The sequence below is a fragment of the Hemiscyllium ocellatum genome, chromosome 16 (genome assembly GCF_020745735.1).
Source record: "Hemiscyllium ocellatum isolate sHemOce1 chromosome 16, sHemOce1.pat.X.cur, whole genome shotgun sequence".
NCBI lineage: Eukaryota > Metazoa > Chordata > Chondrichthyes > Orectolobiformes > Hemiscylliidae > Hemiscyllium > Hemiscyllium ocellatum.
In genome coordinates this window covers 87,560,201-87,586,340 of record NC_083416.1, presented here as the reverse complement: position 1 = coordinate 87,586,340, position 26,140 = coordinate 87,560,201, and the positions used below count along the sequence as shown (strand labels likewise).

Sequence of the window (26,140 nt, the reverse complement as noted above, 5' to 3'; positions counted from 1 at the left end):
AACAATTAATTCTCAGCTATCTCAAACAGTTTTATCTGCTTGATTAATATATATATTGCTTATACGAAAATACAATTTCAGGGGTTCTCTTTTTCAGCTGTTGCCTCTTTGATATTTGTGATCTTTCATTTTCTAAATGTACGTAACATCGTTGTTTTGTTATTGTTGGAGAAAGTGAAGACTGCAGATGCTGGAGATTAGAGTCAAGAGTGTGGTGCTGGAAAAGCACAGCAGGTCAGGTAGCATCTGAGGTGCAAGAAAATCGATGTTTCGGGCATCAGCCCTTCATCATAAGCCCTCCTGACAAAGGGCTTTTGCCCGAAACATCAATTCTCCTGGCCCTCGGATGCGACCTGATCTGCTGTGCTTTTCCAGCATCACATTCTTGACACTTATTGTTCTCAATCTGGAATTGTTAGCTCTCTTGTAATGAGCTACTGAAACACTGGTTCCAGTTGGCTGTGTCAATCAATGTACAATCAATTCACAATCTAGGACAATGAGGAAAGTAATTAAACACATTCAATGACATTATTACCTATGTATCAGCTGTGATTAGGTAACAAACATGACAATTTTGGACTTCATTGCACTTGTGGATTTTAGCCTGACTGCTATGTTTGTAAATAAAAAAATCTTCATTCACTTCAATGTGAACAATGGGGCAAAATGGATTTCAAGTGAAGACACAACACACAAGGGTGATCTAATTGTGTTGACTGAAGATTCTGAGAACATAGTTAGAGAACCTCCTCTGGTGGAGAAAGTCCACCACAAGGGATGAGGCAAGTAAACCTTAAAATTAGAGTCTGACGTTTTGTGGTGATGTCAATTCTTGGCACAAAGCGGAGCGCTGTAACCTCTTACCACATAGCTAATATGCTTCTTCTTTCACTCTTTCCAAAATGAACAATTTCATACTTCAGCACATTCTATTCCACTTGCCAGATCTTTGCCGGTTATCTTTATACTTTTATAGGTTCCTAATGTCCTCTTCACAACGCAATTTCTGACCTATCTCGGTTTTATCAGCAAATTTAGCTCTTGTACCTTTGCTACCTTCATCCGAACCATTTATTTTAAAATGCATTTAGGTAACTGACTTCAATTAGTTTCATTGTCACATGTACTTAAATAAGTATGAAACGTTTATAAAAAGGTACCTAGGTACAGATTCTTTAGTACAAGTTCTTTGGAAAAAAAACATAGAAAAATTAAGAAAACAAAAGGTCCAGCAATATAGATTGTAAGAATCAATAAGGAATTAAAGAAATAAAAAGTTCAGAACAATAGTCTTTCCAACCCAGTCCACACCAGCACGTAGAATCCAGTGTACACTGAGCCCTGACTCCAAACCACACCTGGTTTCACTTCAAGGCTCTCAAGGATGAGAGACTGGTCTGGAATCACCTTGGAAATCCACACTAAGGCCATGCTGAGCTGAAAGACCCCCACAGGTAGTCAAAAGACCATCATGTCGATATAGGAGATTGTCATGCTGGGCTGACAGACCACCACATGAGGCTGAAACACTGCCACACTGGGCGAGGAAACCACTTTGTTGGGTCCGTGCCAAAATTTGAGGATGTAGCTGAGGAGAAAGAAGAGAGCAAAAAGAAGACAAAAGAGAAAAAGAAAAAGAAAAAAGAAAAAGAAATGGATGGAGTGGACGTCGTTATCTTGGATAAACTTGGGTGAATGATGTACCCTCCAAGAGTCAGTACCAAGGGGTTGCTTCGAAGGGTCAGCACTGACGGAGTACTACACTGTTAAAAGGTCAGTGTTGAGGAAATGCTGCTCTGTTGGCGGGTCGCTTCTGAGGGGGTACAGCACTGTTAGTGTCAGTTTGAGATTTCCCCACTTATCAACATCTATCCTGTCAAGCCCCCAAATAATCTGTGGATGGGTTCAAATCCCATCATGGCTGTTATTGAAATTTGAATTCAATAAAAATCTGGAATTAAAAGCTGATTTAATGACAACTTGGTAACCACTGTTGACTGTTGTAAAAACCCAACTGGTTCATGACTGTCCTTTTGAGAAAGGTATTCGATATAATTATCTGGTCTGACTTACATGAGATTCCAGATACACAATTACGAGATTTACTCTAAGCTGTCCTCTGATATGTTCAAAAAAGCCACTCAATTCTTGGACAAGTAGGAAAGGGAATTGAATTCCGACTCAACTAGCAATGACCACATCCCATGAATAAATAAAAATAAAACGTCTTGGTTAAAAAAAAACAGAAAACAAGATTAAACTTGTCATGATGGAATCTTTATTGCATGGGGAACAGGCCTTCTGGATAGCTACTGGTCGGTGCTAACTCTCACCATCTTCTCAGCTACAAAGGCCTGGAAGCCTTCACACTGGAAGTCAATGCCACAATTGTCCTGAGCACTGCAAACGCCATGTGCGAATGTCAGAGAGACTGCATTGTGGACAACTTAGAGGGAACATTGGTGCTGACCTCAGCAGTAATGTGGCAATCAGATTGGTGTTGGTGCTTCTCCAGAAAGAAGCTGGGGAAGTGAGCTCAATTTCTGTTCCTGACCATTGTCCTGGGCACCTGGTGAGCCAGATAAAGATATGTGTTCTGAGGAAGGGTCATTGGACCTGAAACATTAATTCTGATTTCTCTCCACACAGAAGTGTTTAACTTTTCCTGCAATTTCTATTTTTGTTTATGATTTACAGCATCTACAGTTCTTTCAGTTTTTTTTAAAGACATAATGGTACTTTGTTGTGATAACCACACATCAGTGGAGTATGTGAAGAATAGGCATGGAGAGGAGGTATTATAAAGCAGATGGAACTGAAAAAAGCCTTAAAAAGAAATGGAGGAGAAATAGAAACTGGGATGGATCAGAAACCTCTGAGTATCATGTTGGGAGAAATCAAAGGTTAGTTCAGTTGACTGCACATTTGTTTTTATAATACAGTGTGATATTAAGAGGGTGGGTTCAATTCCCATACCAGCTAAGGTTATCACAAAGGAGTCTCCCACCCAACCTTTCATCTAACTGGAGTTGTGGTGACCCTCAGATTAAAATCACTATTTCTCTCTCTTTCTCTCTCTCTCTACCTATCTTTCATGAGAAACCGTCCTCTGGGACTATGGCAATTTTACCTTTAAGTTACACATTCTGCAGCAAAATGAAAGCAAGCTCCACTTCATGTCAGTACGTAATGTTTGATATTAGTAGCCAATGAGAGACAAACAGGAGGCTGGAAGAACACAACAAGCAGGCAGCATCAGAAGTTGAAGAATCAACATTTCAATACAACCCTTCTTCAGTAGCCAATGAAGCACAACATGTAATCAGATACTCTGTTCTGCTCGAGAATTCCCATTCTGCAGGTTCAGGTTCTCAGCAAAGACCAAAACAATTGGAAAGTCAGCCTTTAATTTGCAAAAGGGTTTGAGTACTACAGTTAGAAGTCCTTGCTGTACCTGGATAGGGTGAGATTGTATATAGATTTTATTCTCCTTACCTAGAGAGGGATACATATGTATTTGATACAATTTACAAAAGGTTCAGTCCACTCGGTTTGTATTGTATGGAAAGATTGAGTAAGCTGGAGTGACTGCTTTTTGGGTAAAAATTGAGGTCTGCAGATGCTGGAGATCAGAGCTGAAAATGTGTTGCTGGTTAAAGCACAGCAGGTCAGGCAGCATCCAAGGAACAGGAAATTTGACGTTTCGGGCCAGAGCCCTTCATCAGGAATGACTACTTTTTGGAGCTTAGAAAAATGAGATTAATCTTAATGAAAGATAACAAATTCTGAGGGGTCTTGACAGGGAGGATAGTGAGAGGATCTTTCCCCTTACCAGAGAATCCAATAGAAGGAACACAGTTTCAGAATAAAAGGCTTTGCCTTTGAAATGGAAATGAGGGGGAACATCCTTTCTAAGAGAGAGTAATTAATCTTCGAAATTCTCTTTCCCAGAGAGTATTGGGTGCTGGGTCATGGAATATATTTAAGGCTAACTAAGAAAGATTTAATCAACAGGGATTAAAGGGTGTAATACTCGTCACCATGGCAGTTTGGAAATTGAAGTGCAATGAAAATAAAAGTTCAGTGTGATATTAAAAATCAGTTCACGAATTGTTGTCAAAACCCAAACACCTCACTAATATCCCGTGGAGGAAGACGCCTATTGTCTTTCAATACCAAACATACAAATGATTTCAGACACATGTTCTTCACTGCACTGTTAAACACTGGAAATAGTTACACGAACTTCAATGGTTCAGTAAGAGGTTCACAACTATCATTGCAAAGCAGTTTGGAATGACAATAAACAGCACCTTGCCAACGATGTCCCTATTCAAAAATTAATGTCACAGATGAATTCCTATCAACAGCAATCGTAGGCTACATGCCTCTCAAAACGGTGGCACCAGCACAGTACGTAGTAGTCAGCTCCAAATTGGCTTCATCCTTTTCTCTTATTCCTTTTTTTCTTTTTTCTTCTCTTTTCCCCCTTCATCGTTGTGACATCATGGTGAGCTTGTGGAGGTGGCAGGTGCTTGAGTGGGGATTCCTGGCTGCAGTAGGCCCAGAGCCTGGACTCTTGGTGGCTGGGCTTCAACTATGGCAGTGCCTAGAGTGGGGACAACTGACTTCAGTTGGCTAGAAGTGGGGACTCTTGGTGATAGTGCCAGGTTCGCAAGTGTAGTGCTGGAAAAGCACAGCAGATCAGGCAGCATCTGAGGAGCAGGAAAATTGACATTTCAGGCAAAAGCCCTTCCTGATGAAGGGCTAATCTCCAGCATCTGCAGTCCTCACTTTGTCAACTTCTGTCATGCGGTGGCTTGAGCAAGGACTCTTGGCTTCAGTGGGCAGGGAAGTTTGGAGACAGTGATGGGTCATCAATTGCAGTAGTGTGGGTGTCAGAATGGGGGGGTCTCCTGAATGTAGTCGACCCAAAGCAGGGACTCTTGTGGTGTTGGTGAGACACTGGCAGCATGAGGAGCCAGGGTCTCCTGGGTCATCAATATCACCATTTTGCAGCAAGAACTCCTCAAGATCAGTCTTGGAAAAGCATGGAGCACTGATGTGACAACGGTCGCTGAAGATTAACTCAATTTAAATACTTTATGCTTATTCTGTTTGTAACTTCAAATGGTACCGGATTCTTTTCATTATTCATTCACTTGATGAGGGTGTGATTATGGTGACAAAACATTTTCCACTGTATCTTCCTAAATATATGTAACAATAAAAATCATTCATTCACCTGCTATACCACCAGACCTGATAAGACTGGGCAGGCATGCATTAGCATGTAATAGTAACCACCTATCCAATAAACGTTAATATGTATATTTTATAACTTGTTTACTATGATACCTGAGGTCCTCAGTGATGGATGCTGCACTCCAGTTGGATAGGTTGGGCTTTGGGGAGACAGAGAAAATGTTTCACAGGCATCCGTGTCAATAAAACTCATTCTGCCTGCTTCAGAGAAGATCTGAGTCACTGTCTGCAGGAGGTTGGAACTGCTTACCGCTGAACAAAGTGCCTGTCAGACAAGAACACCAACCCATTAGGATGCTGCAGTTTAGTGAAGAGCTCATTAAAACCAGGTGATAAGCCTTTATCTAAAGAAAACCATATAAGTTCTAATGTGTTCATTGATCAAACTGGTTATTGTAGGTAACAATTTTGTGATGTTTACCAGTTCTCAAATTGATAATTTGCTGGAGATTGGACAGTTTTAAAGTTTGAGCACACAGTTTGTCTGGTTGGAAAAAAGCAGCTTGATGCTGTTAGTTAACAAATTAAGTCAGAAGTCACAAGACACCACGTTATGTTCCAACAGGTTTATTTGTATTCACAAGCTTTCAGGTGAGGTGATGAAGGGGCTATGCTCCGAAACTTTATGATTTCAAATAAATCTGTTGGACTCATGTGACTTCTGATTTTGTCCAACCCAGTCCAACACTGGTACCTCTACATCATTAGTAAATGAATGGCTGATATATCTTGACATCTGATGACTGAATGCACTGACGGGCAAAACTGAATGTTTACCTTAATCAGTTCATCTTGTGTTGCAAACTTAGGATGAGGTCCTCTGAAAGTGCCATCTCTATATTTTAATTTAATAAATTCCTTCCGCCTCTCTGTTGTGGCATCTGTATCCAACTCCTCTCCTGGAGTCATCCGTGCAGCCCAGAACTGGTTCGCTTTTTCATTCCCTAAATCAATGAAAAGCTGAAAGAGAAAGGAGAGGCAATACTTGTTCAATAATGATATCACAAATATTTTTACGCAATCATGAAAAGTTCCACATTAATTAAAGATCTAATTAAGTGGGTGAAGTGTATTTCTTTTGTGACAGAGTTCTACAGGCATTTGAAAAGAAAGTAGCTAAAGCAAATATTAGAACATTGTGGTAGAAATCGATGATTCAGCCCATTAAATTAGATTATGGTCCATCATATCGATGTCATTCTCCCCTACTGTCTCTATACCCCTTGATGTCACCTGTCTCCAGAAATCTATCAATTTCAGTCTTGAACCTGCTGAATGACGGAGCTTCCACAGCATCTGGATCAAAGAATCCCCAAAATTCACCATCCTCTGAGTGCAAAGTTAAAAATCACACAACACCAGGTTACTCCCATCCACCCAGTGTACTTCTTTGCTACCTTCCCCCACCCTCCTCCCTGACCTATCACCTTCATTCCCACCCCCACTCACCTATTGTACTCTATGCTACTTTCTCCCCACCCCCACCCTCCTCTCATTTATCTCTCCACCCTTCAGGCTCTCTTCGTCTTTCCTGATGAAGGGCTTTTGCCCGAAACATCGATTTCCCTGCTCCTCGGATGCTGCCTGACCTGCTGTGCTTTTCCAGCACCATTCTAATTCAGAATATAGTCCAACAGGTTTAATTGAAAGCACGAGCTTTCGGAGCACTGCTTCTTCATCAGGTAGTTGTGGACTATAGGATTATAAGACACAGAATTTATAGCAAAAGTTTACAGTGTGATGTAACTGAAATGATACATTGAAAAATACCTTGATTGTTTGTTAAGCCTCTCATCTGTTAGAATGACCATGTTAGTTTCACTTCTTTCAAATGTAAATCACAAAACCTTTTTTTAAAAATTATTTTTAGTTACATCACACTGTAAATTTTTGCTATAAATGAAGGAGCTACTGCTTCCAATTAAACTTTTTGGACTATAACCTGGTGTTGTGTGATTTTTAACTTTGTACACCCCAGTCCAACACCAGCAACTCCATACTCTGAATGCAGATATTGTTTGTCATCACACTCTTAAATGTCCTATCTCTAATTCTGAGAATATGTCCCTTCATTCTGGAACCAGCAGTTAGGGCAAACAGCCTAATTATATCCATCCTGTCATTTTCTTCAAGTATTTTTTAAAATAGATTTCAATGAGTCCACTTCTGAATCTTTAAACTCAAGAGAATTCAGACCCAGTTTTCCCAGTCTCTCTCCATAAGACAATCAAAACTCCCTCTAATGATAATTATCTTTCCTTAGATAAGGAGACCACAACTGCACAAATAATCTGGGTACAGTCTCAGCAATACTCTATATACTTAAAATAAGGCACTTTTATTTCTGAACTCAAAAACCCTTCAGATGAAACAGCAAGATCGAACATAGAACAGTACAGCACAATCCAGGCCCTTTCGCCATTGATGTTGTGCCAACCTTGTACCCTATTCTAAGATCAAAATAACCTATGTACACTATATTTTACTATCATCCATGCTGTCCAAGAATCACTTAAATGTTCCTAATGTATCACCTAATATATCTGACAGGGGATTCCACACACCCACTACTCTCTGTGTGAAGAAACTACCTCTGACATCTCCCTTAAGCTTTCCTCCAATCACCTTAAAATTATGCTTCCTCATGATTGCCATTTCTCCCCTGGGAAAAAGTCTCTGGCTATCCACTCTATGCCTCTCATCATCTTGTACACCTCCATCAAATCACCTCTCATCCATCTTCGTTCCAATGAGAAAAGCCCTAGCTCCCTCAATCTTTCTTCATAAGACATGCCCTCCAGACCAGGCAGCATCCTGGTACATCTCTTCTGCAGCCTCTCTAAAACTCCCACATCTTTTCTACAGTGACCAGAACTGAATACAATATTCCAAGTGTGGTTTAACCAGAGCTCCAAAGAGCTGCAACATAACCTCACGGCTCTTAAACTCAAACCATCTACCGCCACCCTGTGTCTTTTATGGGCTAGCCAATTCTGTACCCAGACAGCCAAATTTCCCTGTATCCCATGTCCCTTGACTTTCTGAATGAGCCGGACATGGGGAACCTTAACAAATGCCTTACTGAAATCCATATACACCATATCCATGGCTCAACCTTCATCAACGTGTTTTTTACATCCTCAAAGAATTCAATAAGGCTTGTGAGGAATGACCTGTCCCTCACACAGCCATGCTGACTGTCTCTAATCAAGTTGTAAGTTTGGTCACTGAGCTGGTAGCTTTGTTTTCAGATGTTTCATTACCATGCTAGATAACATCATCAGTGAACCTCCAGTGAAGTGTTGGTGTTCTGTCCCTCTTGTTATTTATCTGTCTCAGTTTGTTATGGTGGATGATATCATTTCCGGTTGTGTGCTTTTCCAAATAATCATAAACCCTGTCTCTTAGAATTTTCTCCGATAATTTGACCACCACCGTCATAAGACTGATTGCTCTGTATTCCCATGGTTATCTCTATTCCCTTTCTTGAACAAGAGAATAACATTTGCTCTCCACAGCTCTATCTGATCTTTGCTTCCTCAACCTTAAATAAGCTTCCTTCTTCCTCTTGACATACATTTCTGAAGAAGGGTCACTTGACCAAAACATTAACTCTGATTTCTTTCCACCGGTGCTACTCACCTGCTAAGATTTTCTCTCAATTCCTGTTTTGTTTCAGATTTCCAGCATCCGCAGTTCTTTCAGTTTTTTGTTTAGCAACATCCGTTTGCTTTTTTTATTGATTGTTGCACCAGCACTGATTCAGGAACAAAGGCACTCTGTATTGAACACCAATATTCCCAATCCTCTCACCATTTAAGAAATATTCTGCCTTTCTGTTTTTCTACCAAAACCAATAATTTCAAAGTGAATAATGGGACTTATTTAAACTAAATTCCACATGCCACAGAAATTGCTGGAAAAGCTCAGCAGGTCTGGCAGCATCTGTGAAGAGAAATCAGAATAGGCATTTCAGGTCCGGTGACCCATCCTCAGAAGTGACGGCAGCTAGGAACATGTGGGTTTTTATGAGAAGCTGGAGTGGAGGAGGAGGCAATGGGGTAAATGATAGGTGGAGATAGAGCCTAAAGAGAGAGAAAAGTAGTTGGGCAGATGAAAAATTGGATCACAATCTGTTTGGAAGTGTGAATAGCTATTAATGGAGGCTCCAAAGCACTGATGATGTCGCCTAGCCAGGGGACGAAACGTTTGCAACAAAAACTTCCAGCTTGGCGAACAGAACCACAACAACGAGCACCCGAGCTACAAATCTTCGCACGAACCTTGAATGGGGATTGTTGGTGGCTAAAACAATGGATACAAAGAAATCTCGCCTCAGAGCATTATCAGCTAGCTGGGTTTAATAAAAATACAGATTAATGAATTACCAGGGAAAAGGTGTGGCCTATTAAAGACCATAGGGGCAAACTGTGCATAGAGCTAATGGACAATGGTGAGGTCTGAAATGACTATTACTTATTTGCATTCAGGCATAAATACGTAAGGCCTAATGAGATGCATTCTCATTGCTATTGGGAGACAAGGGAGGTGATTGCTGGGGTCCGGTTGGCAATATTTAATATTTTAATGGCCACAGACAAAGTGACAGATAACTGCAGGATAGCTAATGTTGTTCCTTTATTCATAGAGAGCAGCAGAGATATGCCAGGTAACTACAGACCTGTTAGTCTGACATCACTGATGAAAATACATTCTGAGGGATAGGATTAATCAATACTTGGAAAGGCAAGGATTGATCTGGGAGAGTCAGCACAGATATGTTAGAGGGAGATCCAGCCTGACCAATTTAATTGTGTTTGTGAAATGGTGACTGTATATATATTGATGAGGATAGTGCAATTGATGTGATTTACATGTCTTCAGTAAGGCGTTTAACAAGGTCTCACAGTAAGGCTAATCCAAATGATAAGGGCCAGTGGGATCAAAGGCAAGTCAGCAAACTCAAACCAAAATTGGCTTACAAATAGGAGGCAAAGAGTATTAGTGGAAGGTTGTTTTTGAGATTAGAAGCGTGTTTGTTATTTATATTAAGGATGTCAATGTTGAATGTACACTGTTTAATTAGTGAGTTTGCCAATGACAGGAACATTGATAGTGTTTTTGTTAGAGAGAAGGATGGTCCCAGGCTGCAGTCTGAAATTGATCAGGTGGTAAGTTGGGCAGAGCCATTGCAGATGGAATTTAATCATGATAAGTGTGGGGTGATGCATTTTGGGAAACCTAATAAGGGATGGGTATACACAATGAATACTAAGATCCTAGGGTACATTGGGGAACAAAGAGAATTTAGTGTACAAGTCCATAAATCTCAGAAGGTGTCAGCACAGATAAAAAGGATGGTGAAGAAGGCATACAAGATGCTTGTCTCCATTAGCTGGGATATAGAGTATAGGGGCAAGGAAGTCCAAATTGACCATAAGACACAGGAACAGAAATTAGGCTGTTCTGCCCATCGAATCTGCATCGTCAATCAGTCGTGGCTGATAGGTTTCTCAACCTCATTCTCCCGCTTTTTCCACACTACCCTTGATTTCCTTAACAATCAAGAACCTATCTATCTCCATCTTAAATATACTCAATGACCTGGCCTCCACAGCCTTCTGTGCAGTGAATTCTATAGATTCACCGCTCTCTGGCTGAAGACGTTTCTCCTTATCTTCATTCTAAAAGGTCATCTTTTTACTCTAAGGCTGTTCCCTTGGGTTCTAGTCTCCTACCAATGAAAACACCATTCCAACATCCACTCTATCTAGGCCATTTCAGTATTCTGTAATTTCTATTATATTCCCCTCATCTTCCTAAACTCCATTGAGTATAGACGTAGAGTCCTCAAACATTCCTCATATGTTAAGTTTTTCATTTCTGGGACCGTTCTCGTGAACATCCTCTGAACACGCTCCAGGATCAGTACATCCTTCCTGAGATATGGAACACAAATCTGTGCACACACTCCAAATGTGGTCTTACCAGGACCTTACAGAGCCTCAGAAGTCCCATACTTGTTTTATATTCAAGTCCTCTCAAAATAACTTCCATCATTGCATTTGCCTTCCTAACTACTGACTCAACCTGCAAGTTTACCTTGAGAGAATCCTGGATGAGAACTCCCAAGTCTCTTTTCACTTCAGACTTCTGAACTTTCTCCCCATTTCGAATATAGCCCATGCCTGCATTCTTCCCACCAAGATGCATGACCTCACACTTTCCCACATTGTTGTCCATCTGCCACTTCTTTGCCCATTCTCCTAACCTATCCAAATCCTTCTATAGCATCTCCACCTCCTCAATGTTACCTGTCCCACTATCTATCTTTGTATTATCTTCAAACGTAGCCAAAATGCTCTAAGTTCCTTCATCTAGATCACTAACATATAAAGTGAAACATTGGGGTCCCAACACTGACCCTTGCAGAACACTACTTTTGCCTCTCTTTTGCCCTATATATATTTATAGAAACACTTACAGTTTTCCTTCATATTACTGGCTAGCTTACCTTCATAGAACATAGAAAGATACAGCGCAGTACAGACCCTTCGGCCCTCGATGTTGCGCCGACCGAATCCTACCTAACCTACACTAGCCCAATAACTTCCAAATGCCTATCCAATGCCCGCTTAAATGACCATAAAGAAGGAGAGTTCACCACTGCTACTGGCAGGGCATTCCATGAACTCACAACCCGCTGTGTAAAGAATCTACCCCTAACATCTGTCCTATACCTACCACCCCTTAATTTAAAGCTGTGTCCCCTAGTAACACCTGACTCCATTAGCGGTAAAAGGTTCTCAGTGTCGACCCTATCTAAACCCCTAATCATCTTATACACCTCTATCAAATCTCCCCTAAACCTTCTCTTCTCCAATGAGAACAGCCCCAAGTGCCTCAGCCTTTCCTCATAAGATTTTCCTACCATTCCAGGCAACATCCTGGTAAACCTCCTCTGCACTCGTTCCAATGCCTCCATATCCTTCCTATAGTATGGCGACCAAAACTGCACACAATACTCCAGATGAGGCCGCACCAGAGTCTTATACAGTTGCAACATGACCTCAGGACTCCGGAACTCAATTCCTCTACCAATAAAGCCCAGTACACCATATGCCTTCCTCACAGCACTATTTACCTGGGTGGCAACTTTCAGAGATCTGTGTACATGGACACCAAGATCCCTCTGCTCATCCACACTACCAAGTAGCCTACCATTAGCCCAGTAATCCATCTTCTTGTTACTCCTACCAAAGTGAATGACTTCACACTTAGCTACATTGAATTCCATTTGCCACATTTCTGCCCAGCTCTGCAACTTATCTATATCCCGCTGTAACCTACCACTTCCTTCCTCACTATCCACAACTCCACCGACTTTTGTGTCATCCGCAAACTTGCTTACCCAGCTTTCAAGCCCTTCCTCTAGATCATTTATAAAGATAACAAAAAGCAATGGTCCCAAAACAGATCCTTGTGGTACACCGCTAGTAACTGCACTCCAAGATGAACATAGTCCATCAACTACTACCCTCTGTCTCCTTCCAGCCAGCCAATTCCTAATCCAAACCTCTAATGTATCCTCAATGCCATACCTCCGTAGTTTTAGCATTAGCCTACCATGGGGAACCTTATCGAACGCCTTACTAAAATCCATATACACAACATCTACTGCTTTACCCTCGTCCACTTCCTTAGTCACCTTCTCAAAGAACTCAATAAGGTTTGTGAGGCACGACCTGCCCTTCACAAAACCATGCTGGCTATCCTTGATCACGTTATTCCTATCCAGATGTTCATAAATCTTATCCCTTACCATTCTCTCTAAGACTTTGCCCACCACTGAAGTCAGACTCACTGGCCTATAGTTACTAGGGCTATCCCTACTCCCTTTCTTGAACAAGGGGACCACATTCGCTATCCTCCAGTCCTCTGGTACTATTCCCGTTGACAATGACGACATAAAAATCCAGGCCAATGGCTCTGCTATCTCCTCCCTAGCTTCCCATTGGATCCTAGGGTAAATGCCATCAGGCCCGGGAGACTTATCTATTTTCATCCTCTCCAATATTCCCAGAACCTCTTCCCTGCATATTTCCAGGCCATCCATTCTAATCATTTGTGACTCCATATTCACTTCAGCAACAGTGTCCTGTTCCTGAGTGAATACTGATGAAAAGTATTGATTTAGTGTCTCTCCAATCTCCTCCGCCTCCACACACAACTTCCCACTACTATCCTAGACTGGACCGATACCTACCCTAGTCATCCTTTTATTCCTGACATACCTATAGAAAGCCTTTGGGTTTTCCCTAATCCTACCAGCTAAAGACTTTTCATGTCCCCTTCTCGCTTCTCTTAGCTCTCTCTTTAGATCCTTCCTGGCTACCTTATAACTCTCTGTCGCCCCAACTGAACCTTCACGCCTCATCTTTACATATGCCGCCTTCTTCCCTTTCACAAGGGATTCCAATTCCTTACTAAACCACGGCTGCCTCACAAGGCCCTTTACACCATGCCTGACTGGTACATACTTATCGAGGACACGTAGTAGCTGCTCCTTGAACAATCCCCACATCTCATTAGTGTTCTTCTCTTGAAGCCTGTTTTTCCAATCCACACATCCTAAGTCATGCCTCACTGCATCATAATTTCCCTGCCCCCAGCTATAACTCTTGCCCTGCGGCGCACACTTATCCCTCTCCATCACTAAAGTAAAAGTCACCGAGTTGTGGTCACTGTCCCCGAAGTGCTCACCTACCTCCAAGTCTAACACCTGGCCTGGTTCATTACCTAGAACCAAATCCAGTATAGCCTCACCTCTTGTTGGCCTGTCTACATATTGTGTCAGGAAACCCTCCTGCACACATTGGACAAACACCGACCCATCTAATGAACTCAAGCTATAGCTCTCCCAGTCAATATCTGGGAAGTTAAAGTCCCCCATAACAACCACCCTGCTACCTTCACTCTTTTCCTGAATCATCCTCGCAATATTATCCTCTACTTCTCTAGTACTATTAGGAGGCCTGTAGAAAACACCTAACAGGGTGACCTCACTTTTCCTATTTCTAACCTCAATATATTTCATATATAATCTTCTCCCTCTTTATTATTTTTTTATTGCCTTCTGTTGGTCTTTGTAAGCTTCCCAACCCTCCAGTTTCCCACTATTGTTCGCCATATTATATGCTTTCTCTTTTGCTTTTATGCTATCCCCGAGTTCCCTAATTAACCGTGGTTGCCTCATCCTCCTTGTACCATGCTTCTTTTCCCTCAGGATGAATCTCTGCTGTGTCTCCTGGATTACTCTCAGAAACTCCTGCCATTGCTATTTCACTGTCTTTCCTATTTGGCTCCTCTCCTAGTCAATTCTACCCAGCTCCTCCCTCATGCCTCGGTAGTTGCATTTATTCTCCTGTAATTCCCTTACCTCTGACTCTATCTTCTCTCTCTCAAATTGCAGAGTAAATTCAATTATATTATGGTCACTGCCTCCTAAGGCTTCCAAAGTTTGGGAGAAGATTTGTAGCTCGGGTGCTCGTTGTTGTGGTTCTGTTCGCCGAACTGGGAATTTGTGTTACAGACGTTTCGTCCTCTGTCTAGGTGACATCCTCAGTGCTTGGGAGCCTCCTGTGAAGCGCTTCTGTGAGGTTTCCTCCGACATTTATAGTGGTTTGTCTCTGCCACTTCTGGTTGTCAGTTCCAGCTGTCCGCTGCAGCAGTCGATGTCCAGGGATCCTAAGGATTCCTTCACCTTAAGCTCCCTTATCAATTCTGGCTCATTGCACAGCACTAAATCCAGTATTGCCTGCTCCCTCGTGAGCTCCACCACAAGCTGCTCCAAAATGCCATCGCATTGACAGTCTACAAATTCATTTTCTTGTGAATCACTACCAAACTGATTTTCCTATCCACCTGCATATTGAAGATCCCCATGATCATTGTAACTTTGCTTTTCCTACACATTTTTTTCATCTCTCGGTCTATCTTGCACCCCAGCTGCTGACCACTGTCTGGTGGCCTGTACATAACTCCAACTATGTCTTTTTTTTAATCTTTGCAGTTCCTCAATTCAACCCACACAGATTCTACACCATCTAACTCAACTTTGTTTCTTACTACTTTTTAATTTCATTCCTTACTAATAAAGTTACCCACTCCCTCCGCCCACCTGCCTATCTTTTTGATAGAATGTATATCCTTGTTACAACTTTATAAAACATTGCTTGGGCCACAGATGGAATATTTCCAATTCTAGTTGTCACACCATCAGAAGGATATGATTGCAATGAAGAGGGTGTAGAGGAGATTCATCATGATATTGCCTGCTGGGATGAAAAGTTTCAGTTCGGAGGAGAAACTGGATAGGCTGGGATTGTTTTCCTTGGAGCAGAGGAGGCTGAGGAGGGGGAGCAACTGAGGAGTACAAAATTATGAGAGGCACAGTCAGAATAGATCATGAGAATCTTTTCTATGTGACAGACATAAGATTAGTGCGAGGAGTAAGTAATTTAGAGGAGGTCTGAGAAAAAAAAAATTCCCAGAGAGAGATAGAAATACAGAATATGCTGCCTGAGAGGGTGGTAGAGGCTGGTAGTCTCTTAATATTTAAAAAGCATCAATGCCAGGTCAGAGTAAGCTAGGAACCAAGTGCGAATCAATAGGATTAGTGTAGTTTAGTATTTGTTGGACTGTATGAGGAGGCAATGGCCCAGTGGTCTTATTGCTGGACTGTTAATTCAGAGACCCAGCTAATGTTCTGAGAATGCAGGTTCAAATTGCACCAAGACAGATAGAGGAATTCAAGTTCAATGAAAAATCTTGAATTAAGTGTCTAATGATACTGTACAGTTCCACACTGCATGGATTCTATGATGACCATAAATCTATTGCCGATTATTGGAAAAACCTATCTGGTTCACTGATGTCCTTTAGGGAAGGAAACTGCGTATAGTTCTGCTCGCCACAATACCAAAATGATGTGGATGCTTTGAAGAGATTGCCGAGAAAATTCAGCAGGATGTTGCCTAGTATTGAGGGCGCTAGCTATGAAGAGTGGTTGAGTAGATTAGGATTTTTTTATTAGAAAGACAGAGGTTGGCGGGGGTGGTGGTTGGGGGAGCGGGTCCTGATTGCACTCTACAAAACCATTAGAGGGATAGACGGGGCGGATAGCAAGAAGCTTTTTCCCAGAGTGGGGGACTCAATTACTATGGGTCACGAGTTCAAGGTGAGAGGGGAAAAGTTTAGGGGAGATATGCATGGCAAGTTCTTTATGCAGAGAGTGGTGGTGCCTGGAACACGTTGCTAGCAGAGGTGGTAGAGGTAGGCAGGCACGATAGCATCATTTAAGATGTATGTAGACAGATACATGAATGGGAAGAGAACAGAGGGCTAAATATCCTTGGAAAATAGGCGACAGATTTAGATAGAGGATCTGGATCGGCGCAGGCTTGCTGTAATTTCCTTTGTTCATTGTTCTTTGAAACTGTCATCCTTACCTGGTCTGACCTACATGTGACTCCAGACCCACAGCAATGTGGTTGACTCTTAACTTCCCTCTGGGAAATTAGGGACAGGCAATAAATGCTGGTATATTCAGCAATGAGTAACAAAAAATAAACATAATGTACAGAAGGGCTTATTTCTATGCTGTATGTCCTCTGACTCTGTAACTGCATGAACGAGTAATAATTGCAGAATTGCTGACAATTTTGACATGAAGGGTGTACTGATACAGCTTTTGCTGGGAACAAGAATCTGATTGGTTTATGGACTAGTGACCAGTTATCAATGACAGAGACCTCTTTGCCTGCCAACAGCTGTATGATTGGTTCTCAGATAAATGAGCATCTTGGAGCTGAGAACAAGTTCCATTCAGAGAGAACAGTTCAGTTCGTGTCTCTGTTCTCTGAAGTCAAAACTTATTGTCAACCTGGAGGGAACTAGTTTGTCTTTCCTTCAACAATGTTTGTAAGCTGTGACTTTTAATTGATAAGTCAGAGATTTTTTATTAATGATTTAGCAATATTGTCTCTCTTTCTGACTAGTGGAAGTGGTACAGAAAGTCAACTGAAGCAACATGCTGTCGAGAATATGAGGTATAAGAATAAATTCAACAACAGAACCTGGGAACAAAGACTACTGAAAAGCTATCTTTTCAGATTAAGCTTGTCTGTAAGAGGAGTTTAAAAGGGGATTAATTAGTTTTATATCCAACGATTTCTAATTGTTTACCTGTAGCTAGAACCTAATTATTTCTGATAAATAAGAATTCTTATTGAGTACAGAAACCTGGTTCATGGTTCTGTTAACCTGGATGTGAGAGACAAGGAATTGAGGCATTCTTTGTACTTCTTAAAATCTGTAACTTCGTGACAACTATGAGAATATCAGGGCTTGATTTCCAGCATGCTATCCCAGTGAGGAGTGACATTTTTGATTCCAAAGGCATGGTTTTATTGTAAAACGTGAGCAGCAGTAGTTTCAGTGCTGACACTTGTGATACACCAACATTCTGCCTCTCTAAGTCATAATGCTTTATTGCTGTCCCTGTATTCTTCTCGAGACAAGTGAGCAACCTATTCAGAAAATATCTTAAATATTAAAAGTGACAGTCCTCTGACCTGTACAATTTCATTGCTCCATATACTTGTGTCAAGTTTCAAGCTTTGTACTTTTGAAATGTTTGTTCCTAAGCCCCGATGTTCACCTGGAAAAAGCAAAGAAAAAAAAGGAAATCACTGTTCCATCTGAAAAATCTGTACCCTCCCCCACATATATTTAAATTATATTCTGGCAAGTTGAAATTGTTGTTTGAATTCTGACAGCTAATTTGGTAATAGCTGTTGACAATTACCTGCACATCTCTTACAGATAACAACACAAAGGTTAATGGATGCCCAGTCAGGATTCTGTGCTTTGCAGTCCGCACATGCTTTGTTTGATTTGTTAGACCAGATCTTCTCAGCCACTTCATAGTCAGACAGAGTCTCAGCAATCGAGTCCTGAAGTGCCTCAATCCATTCTCTCTTCTCTCGTTCAGATTCTGCTGTAAAACTGCACCATTAAAAAGCACAACACATTATTCTAGTAACATTGTCATTTAATCTATTGCTTAAATCAGTTCAGCCTGCCTTTGTCTATTTACAGTGTATTTATAATGCTTGAAATCTCAAAATGAAAATTTTTGACCAAGGTAAGATAGCAATGGAGGTCAATTCCATTAGTTGGCTGAATAGGTGATAACTGTTTAAAAAAAGAGGTAGATAATAGGTGGGGAATTATAAACTAGTTAGCATAACCTTTGTAATGGGGAAGATACTTGAGTCTATTATCAAAGAAGAAATCGCAGAGCATCGAGACAGACATTGTCCCATTGGGCAGATGCAGCATGGCTTCAGGAAAGGCAGGTATTCCTAATGAAGGGCTTTTGCCCAAAACGTCGATTTCGCTGCACTTTGGATGCTGCCTGAACTGCTGTGCTCTTCCAGCACCACTAATCCAGATTCAGGAAAGGCAGGTCATGCTTAACAAATCTTTTGGAATTCTATGAAAACATTATAAGCAAGGTGGAAAATGGGTCCCAGTGGATGTGGTGTACCTAGATTTCCAAAAGACCTTTGACAAGGTGCCGCATAAGGGGCAGCTGCATAAGATAAGATGCATGGTGTTATGCGTAAAGTATTAGTGTGGATAGAGGATTGGTTGACTAACAGGAAGCAAAGTGTGGGGATAAATGAGGGCTATTCTGGTTGGCAATCTGTAACTAACGTCGTGCCTCAGGGATCAGTGATGGGACTACAATTATTCACAATTTATAGTGATGATTTGGAGCTGGGGAACATGAGTAGTGTGTCAAAGTTTGCAGATGATATTAAGGTGAGTGGTAGAAAAAAGTGTGCAGAGGACTGAGAAACTTTGCAGAGGAACATGGATACTTTAAGGGAGTGGGCAAAATGGAATACATCGTTACTATATGTGAAGTCATTAATTTTGGTTGGAGTAACAGTAAAAAAAATTATTACTTGAATGGTAAAAAGTTGCAGCATGCTGCTGTGCAGAGGGACCTGGGTGTCCTTGTGTATGAATCACAGAGGGTATGTCTGCAGGTGCAACAAGTAATTAGGAAGGCAAATAGAATCATTGCTAAAGGGGTTGAGTTTAAAAGTAGTGAGGTTATATTACAGCTGTACAGGGTGCTGGTGAGGCCACACCTGGAGTACTGTGCGCAGTTTTGGTCTCCTTACTTGAGAAAGGATGTACTGGCACTAGAGGGGATGTAGAGACAGTTCACTAGGTTGATTCCGGAGTTGAGGGGGTTGGCTGATGGGAGAGACAATGAGTAGACTGGGATTATATTCATTGGAATTTAGAAAAATGAGGGAGGATCTTCTGGAAACATACAATATTATGAAGGGAATAGATAAGATCACAGAATCCCTACAATGTGGAAACAGGCCCTTCAGCCCAATAAAGAGTATCCCACCGCAACCCCGTTGCTTTACATTTACCCCTGACTAATGCACCTAAACTGCACATCCCTGAACACTATGGGCAATTTAGCATGGCCAATTCACCTAACCTGCACATCTTTGGACTGTGGGAGGAAACTGGAGCACCCGACGGAAACTCACGCAGACACGGGGAAAATGTGCAAACTCCACACAGTCACCTGAGGCTGGAATTGAACTCGGGTTCCTAGCGCTGTGAGGCAGCAGTGCTAACAACTGAACTGCTGCGCCAAAGAGAGGATGGTTCCACTGGCAGGTGAAACTAGGACAAGAAGGCATAGCCTCAAAATTAGGGGGAGCAGATTTAGGACTGAATTGAGAAGGAATTTCTTCGCTCAGAGGGTTGTAAATCTGTGGAACTCCTTGCCCAGTGAAGCAGTTCATGCAACTTCAATAAACATTTTTAAAGCTGAGATCGACGTTTTTTAAACAATAAATGAATTAAAGGATACAATGAAAGCTTGGGTAAGTGGGGCTGAGTACGTGAAAAGATCAGCTATTATCTTAATGAATGGAGGAGGAGGCTCAAGGAGCCAGATGGCTTATTCCTACTCCTAGTCCTAGTTCTGAAGTTCCAATGACCTGGCAGGCAACCTTTTCACACAGAGGGTGGTTCGTCTGTGGACTGAACTGACAGAGAAAATGATGGATGCAGGTACATTTAAGAGACATTTGGATAAGTTCATGAATGGGAAAGGTTTGGAGGAATACAGGCCAAGCACAGGTGGATGAGACTAGTTTGGTTTTGGAACGTGATCGGACGAATTGGACTGAAGGGTCTATTTTCATGCTGTATGACTCTTTGACTTCCTCTAATCCTCCGGCACCTAATCTTAATTCTAGGGCCCTTGGTCATTGATCCGTCCACCAAGGGATACAGATTAGAGGAGCAGGAATGCAATGTTGTAATGCACAACATTTTGGTTAGGCCACAGCTAGAGCACTACATCCAGTTCTGGTTACCACAGAACAGGCTGGAAGGAGTTGCAGATGAGATTCTCCAGGATGTTGCCTGGGTTAGAACATTTTAGCAATGAAGAGAGGCTGGATAGGCTGGCGTTATTTTCTTTAGAAGCAAGTGAGGATTGCAAATATTGGAGATCAGAGTCAAAAGGTGTGGCACTGGAAAAGCACAGCAGGTCAGCATCCAACAAACAGGAGAATTTACGTTTCAGGCATAATAGGGTCATAGAGTCACAGAGTATGTACAGCACAGAAACAGACCCTTTGCTCCGATTTACCCATGCCAACCAGATACCCTAACCCAATCTAGATCCACCTGCTAGTATCCAGCTCATAGCCCTCCAAATCCTTCCTATTCATTAGATTACTTACAGTGTGGAAACAGGCCCTCTGGTCCAACAAGTCCACACCGACCCGCCGAAGCGCAACCTACCCATACTCCTACATTTACCCCTCTACCCAACACTACGGGCAATTTAGCACGGCCAATTCACCTGACCTGCACATCTTTGGACACATCTTTGGGAGGAAAGAGCTGAAAATGTGTTTCCTCCGGGTGCTCCGGTTTCCTCCCACAGTAAAAAGTGAGGTCTGGAGATCAGAGCTGAAAATGTGTTGCTGGTTAAAGCACAGCAGGTCAGGCAGCATCCAAAGAACAGGAAATTTGACGTTTCGGGCCAGAGCCCTTCATCATTCCTCTGGCCCAAAACGCCGAATTTCCTGTTCCTTGGATGCTGCCTGACCTGCTGTGCTTTAACCAGCAACACATTTTCAGCTCTGATCTCCAGACCTCACTTTTTACTGTGGGAGGAAACCCACGCAGACATGGGGAGAATGTGCAAACTCCACACAGTCAGTTGCCTGAGTTGGGAATTGAACCCGGGTCTCTAGTGCTGTGAGGCAGCAGTGCTTAACCACTGTGCCACCGTGCCGCCTACATACCTATCCAGATTCCTTTTAAGTGTTGCAAATATATTGGCAGCTCATTCCATATGCGTACAACCCTCTGCGTGATAAATTTGCCCTTTAGATCTCTTTTATATCCTGCTGCTCTCACTCTAAACCTATGCCCTCTAGTACTGGACTCCTCCACTCCTGGAAAAAAACTTTCTCTAACCATGCCCCTCATGATTTTATAAACCTCTATAAGGTCACCCCTCAGCCTCCAATGTTCCAGGAAAAGCAGCCCTAGCCTATTCAACCTCTCCCTACAGCTCAAATCTTCCAACCCTGGCAACATCATTATCAATCTTTTTTGAATCCTTTCAAGTTTCACAACTTCCTTCCAATAGGAAGGAAACGAGAATTGCATGCAATATTCCAAAAGTAGCCTGACCAATGTCCTGTACAGCCGCAACATGACCTCCCAACTCTTATACTCAATATTCTGACCAATAAAGGAAAGTATACCAAGTGGTGGAGTAGCAGAAAGCATAAGGGACGGTCAAAGAATACAGGAGGATATAGATAGATTGGAGAGTTGGGCGGAAAAGTGGCAGATGGATTTCAATCCAGACAAATGTGAGTTGATGCATTTAGGCAAGACTAATTCTAGAACAAATTATACAATGAATGGAAGAGCCTTGGGAAAAGTTGACAGGCAGAGAGATCTGGAACTGCAGGACCATTGTACCCTGAAGGTTGCTGCACGGTGGATAGAGTGGTCAAGAAGGCATATAGTATGCTTGCCTTCATTGGACGGGGTCTTGAGTATAAGAGCTGGCAAATCATATTAAAATTGTACAAGACATTGGTTCGGCCGCATTTAGAATACTGTGTACAGTTCTGGTTGCCACATTACCAAAAGGATGTGGACACTTTGGAATTGGTGCAGAGAATGTTTACACGGATGTTGCCTGGTATGGAAGGTGCTGGCTATAAAGAGAAGTTAGGTTTGTTTTCACTAGAAAAAAGGAGATTGAGGGGGGACCTGACTGAGGTTTACAAAATCATGACGCGTAAAAACAGGGAGGATAGAGACAAGCTTTTTCCCAGGGTGAAGGATTCAATAATCAGAGGTCATGCTTTCAAGATGAGAGGTGGAAAGTTTAAGGGGGATACACGTGGCAAATACTTCACACAGAGGGTGGTGGGTGTCTGGAAACCGTTACCAGCAGAGGTGGTAGAGGCAGACACGGGTAGATTCATTTAAGATGTGTCTGGACAGATGCATGCGTAGGTGGGGAGCAGGGGAATACAGATGCTTAGGAATTGGGCAACAGGTTTAGACAGTAGATTTGGATCGGCTCAGGCTTGGAGGGCAGAAGTTCTTTGCTCTTTGTTGTTCTTTTCACTATCTTATCTACCTGCAACTCTACTTTCAAGAAGCTGTGAACCTGCACTCCAAGGTCTCTCTGTTCAGCAACACTCCCTAGTACCCTACCATTAAGTGCATAAATCATACTCAGAGTTTCTTTCCCACTTCTCATTTATCTAAATTAAACTCCATCTGCCACTCCTCAGCCCATTGGTCCATCTGATCAAGATCCAGTTGTAATCTGAGGTAACCTTCTTCACTGTTCACTACACCTCCAATTTTGGTGTCATCTGCAAACTTACTAACTGTACCTGTTAGGTTCACATCAGATCATTTATATAAATGATGAAAAGTAGTGGACCCAGCACCGATCCTTGTGGCCTCCTGTGGAGTGAAGACCAAACCTTCACCACCAGCCTCTGTCTTCTACCTTTGAGCCAGTTCTGTATCTAAATGGCTACTTCTCCCTGTATCTCATAAGATCTAACCTTGCTAACTAGTGTCCCATGGGGAACCTTGTCAAATGCCTTACTGACGTCCATATAGATCACATCTACCACTCTGCCCTCATCAATCCTCTTTGTTACTTCTTCAAAAAACTCAATCAAGTTAGTGAGACCTGAATTTCTATGCACAAAGCCATGTTGACTATCCCTAATCAGCCCTTGCCTTTCTAAACAGATAAGGTAAAAACAATGACTGCAGATGCTGGAAACCAGATTCTGGATCAGTGGTGCTGGAAGAGCACAGCAGTTCAGGCAGCATCCAACGAGCAGCGAAATCGACGTTTCGGGCCAAAGCCCTTCATCAGGAAATAGATGAGGTGCATCCTGTCCCTCAGGATTTCCTCCAACAGCTTGCCCACCACCAACATCAGGCTCATGGGTCTATAGTTCCCTGACTTTTCCTTACCACCCTTCTTAAACAGTGGCACCACGTAGCCAACCTCCAGTCTTCCGGCATCTCACCTGTGACTATCAATGATACAAATATCTCATCAAGGGGCCCAGCAATCACTTCCCTAGCTTCCACAGAGTTCTAGGGTACACCTGATCAGGTTGTGGGGATTTATCCACTTTTATGCATTTCCAGACATCCAGCACTTCCTCTTCTGTAATATGGACATTTTTCACAATATCACCATCTATATCCCTACTTTCTATATCTTCCATGTCTTTTTCCACAGTAAATACTGATACAAAATGCTTGTTTAGTTTCTCCCCCATCTACTGCACATCCACGCAAAGGCTGCCTTGTTGATCTTTGAGGGGTCCTATTCTCTCCTTAGTTACCCTTTTGTTCTTAATGTATTTGTAAAAACCCTTTGGATTCTCCTGAACTCTATCTGCCACAAAGCTATCTCATGTCCCCTTTTTGCCCTCCTAATTTCTCCCTTAAATGTACACTTACTGCCTTCATACTCATCTGAGGAATCACTCGATCTATCCTGTCCATACCTTCATTCTCTTCACCAAACCCTCAATTTCTCTAGTCATCCAGCATTCCCTACACCTACCAGCCTTTCTTTTCATCCTAACAGGAATATATTGTCTCTGAACTCTTGTTGTCTCATTTCTGAAGGCCTCCCATTTTCCAGCTGCCCCTTTATCTGTGAATGTCTGCCCCAATCAGCTTTTGAAAGTTCTTGCCTAATACCATCAAAATTAGCCTTCCTCCAATTTAGAACTTCAACTGTCTAGATCTGGTCTATCTTTTTCCATCAATATTTTAAAACTAATAGAATTATGGTCACTGGCCCCAAAGTCCTCCTCCACTGACACCTCAGTCACCTGCCCTGCCTTAATTCCCAAGAGTAGGTCAAAATTCTCCTTCAGGCATTCCTGATGAAGGGCTTATGCTCGAAATATTGATTCTCTTGCTCCTTGCATGCTGCCTGACCTGCTGTGCTCTTCCAGCGCCACACTCTCGACTCTGATCTCTAGCATCTGCAGTTCTCACTTTCTCCTTATAAGATTATGCCCATACTTCTAGAATCACCAACCAGTGGAAATGGTTTATCCTCATCTATTCTGCTTTTTCCTGTTAATATTTTGAAAACTTCTATCAGATCACGGCTCTCACGCTCAACCATAAGTGAATTTTCAGAGTCTATCACCACTTTCCTGGGCCATTTAATTGATATTTCTGGGATCAAGATGAATTGCAAAACTCAGTGAACATCAAAAATTTTCCTTCATTCTGAACAGTCAACAAGCACCAGTGCTTTAATTTAGAGTTAAGAACATAAAACAGTACAGCACAAGAACAGGCCCTTTGGCCCACCATGTCTGCACTGACCATGATGCCATTCTACAGCAACTCCTGAAACAAGATTGTGTTTGGCACTGTGACACTCACCAACAACAATTAAGAATATGTTTTGTTTTCATACAATCTAGGAGCAAAAGTAGGCCATTTTATGTCTCAAACCTGCTCCACTATTTAGCAATACCATGGCTGATCTGATTGTAATCTCAACTCCACATTCTTACTGTGCTCAATAATCTTTCAGTCCTATTCATCTAAAATCTGTCAATGGCTGCTTGTGAGATTCAGATCCTGTTAATTTGTGGTCATAGAAACAGCAGAGAAAATACAATACAAAGTCACTTACCTGAAAGTTTTCAAAGGAGTAATTATCTCAAAACTTTTACGATTAACATCACGAATCGTAGATCCCTGTACTCCAATCATTGTGATTCCAATCCCAGTTTTAAAACTCTGCCAATAAAGACAGTGTGTGTTAGTATCAGGTTGCTGCACAATTCAAATACATTTCAGATTGTTTTCTCACATTTTCAACAGGTATCAATGAAGCACTGAATGTCCTTGGAGTTTTGAAAATCTGCACTGTTAAGAAGTAGTTTTTAGATATTTATTAACCTGCTGAGAGATGTTATTACACACCTCTAGAGCAAGTGAGACTTGACAAGAGCACCACAAGAGATGTCAAGAAATAGCTTTTATTCTAAAATCACAAATTGATGGCAAGAGTTAAGATTTTTCTGAAGGATATCAGTAGTTAATAAACCAAAGGAATTAAATTTATACAGTGCAATATTCAAATCAATGCCCACTAGCTTCTTGAATTATTAAACCATCAATTTGAAATAGATTGCCAGCCAGACCT

General features: G+C 41.9%; 1 protein-coding gene across 2 annotated transcripts in view; it reads right to left on the bottom strand.

Annotated features, from left to right (window-relative positions):
* Positions 1-26,140, bottom strand: part of arap3 (ArfGAP with RhoGAP domain, ankyrin repeat and PH domain 3) — a 344,677-nt gene that overhangs the window by 138,415 nt on the left and 180,122 nt on the right. For both annotated transcript variants that reach the window (XM_060837460.1, XM_060837459.1), the window contains exons 7-11: positions 25,625-25,731; positions 18,137-18,336; positions 17,904-17,989; positions 6,046-6,228; positions 5,362-5,533 (exon numbers count right to left, since the gene is read on the bottom strand). In XM_060837460.1, the coding sequence (XP_060693443.1) occupies positions 5,362-5,533; positions 6,046-6,228; positions 17,904-17,989; positions 18,137-18,336; positions 25,625-25,731 (748 nt within the window). The remainder of the gene's footprint in view (positions 1-5,361; positions 5,534-6,045; positions 6,229-17,903; positions 17,990-18,136; positions 18,337-25,624; positions 25,732-26,140) is intronic.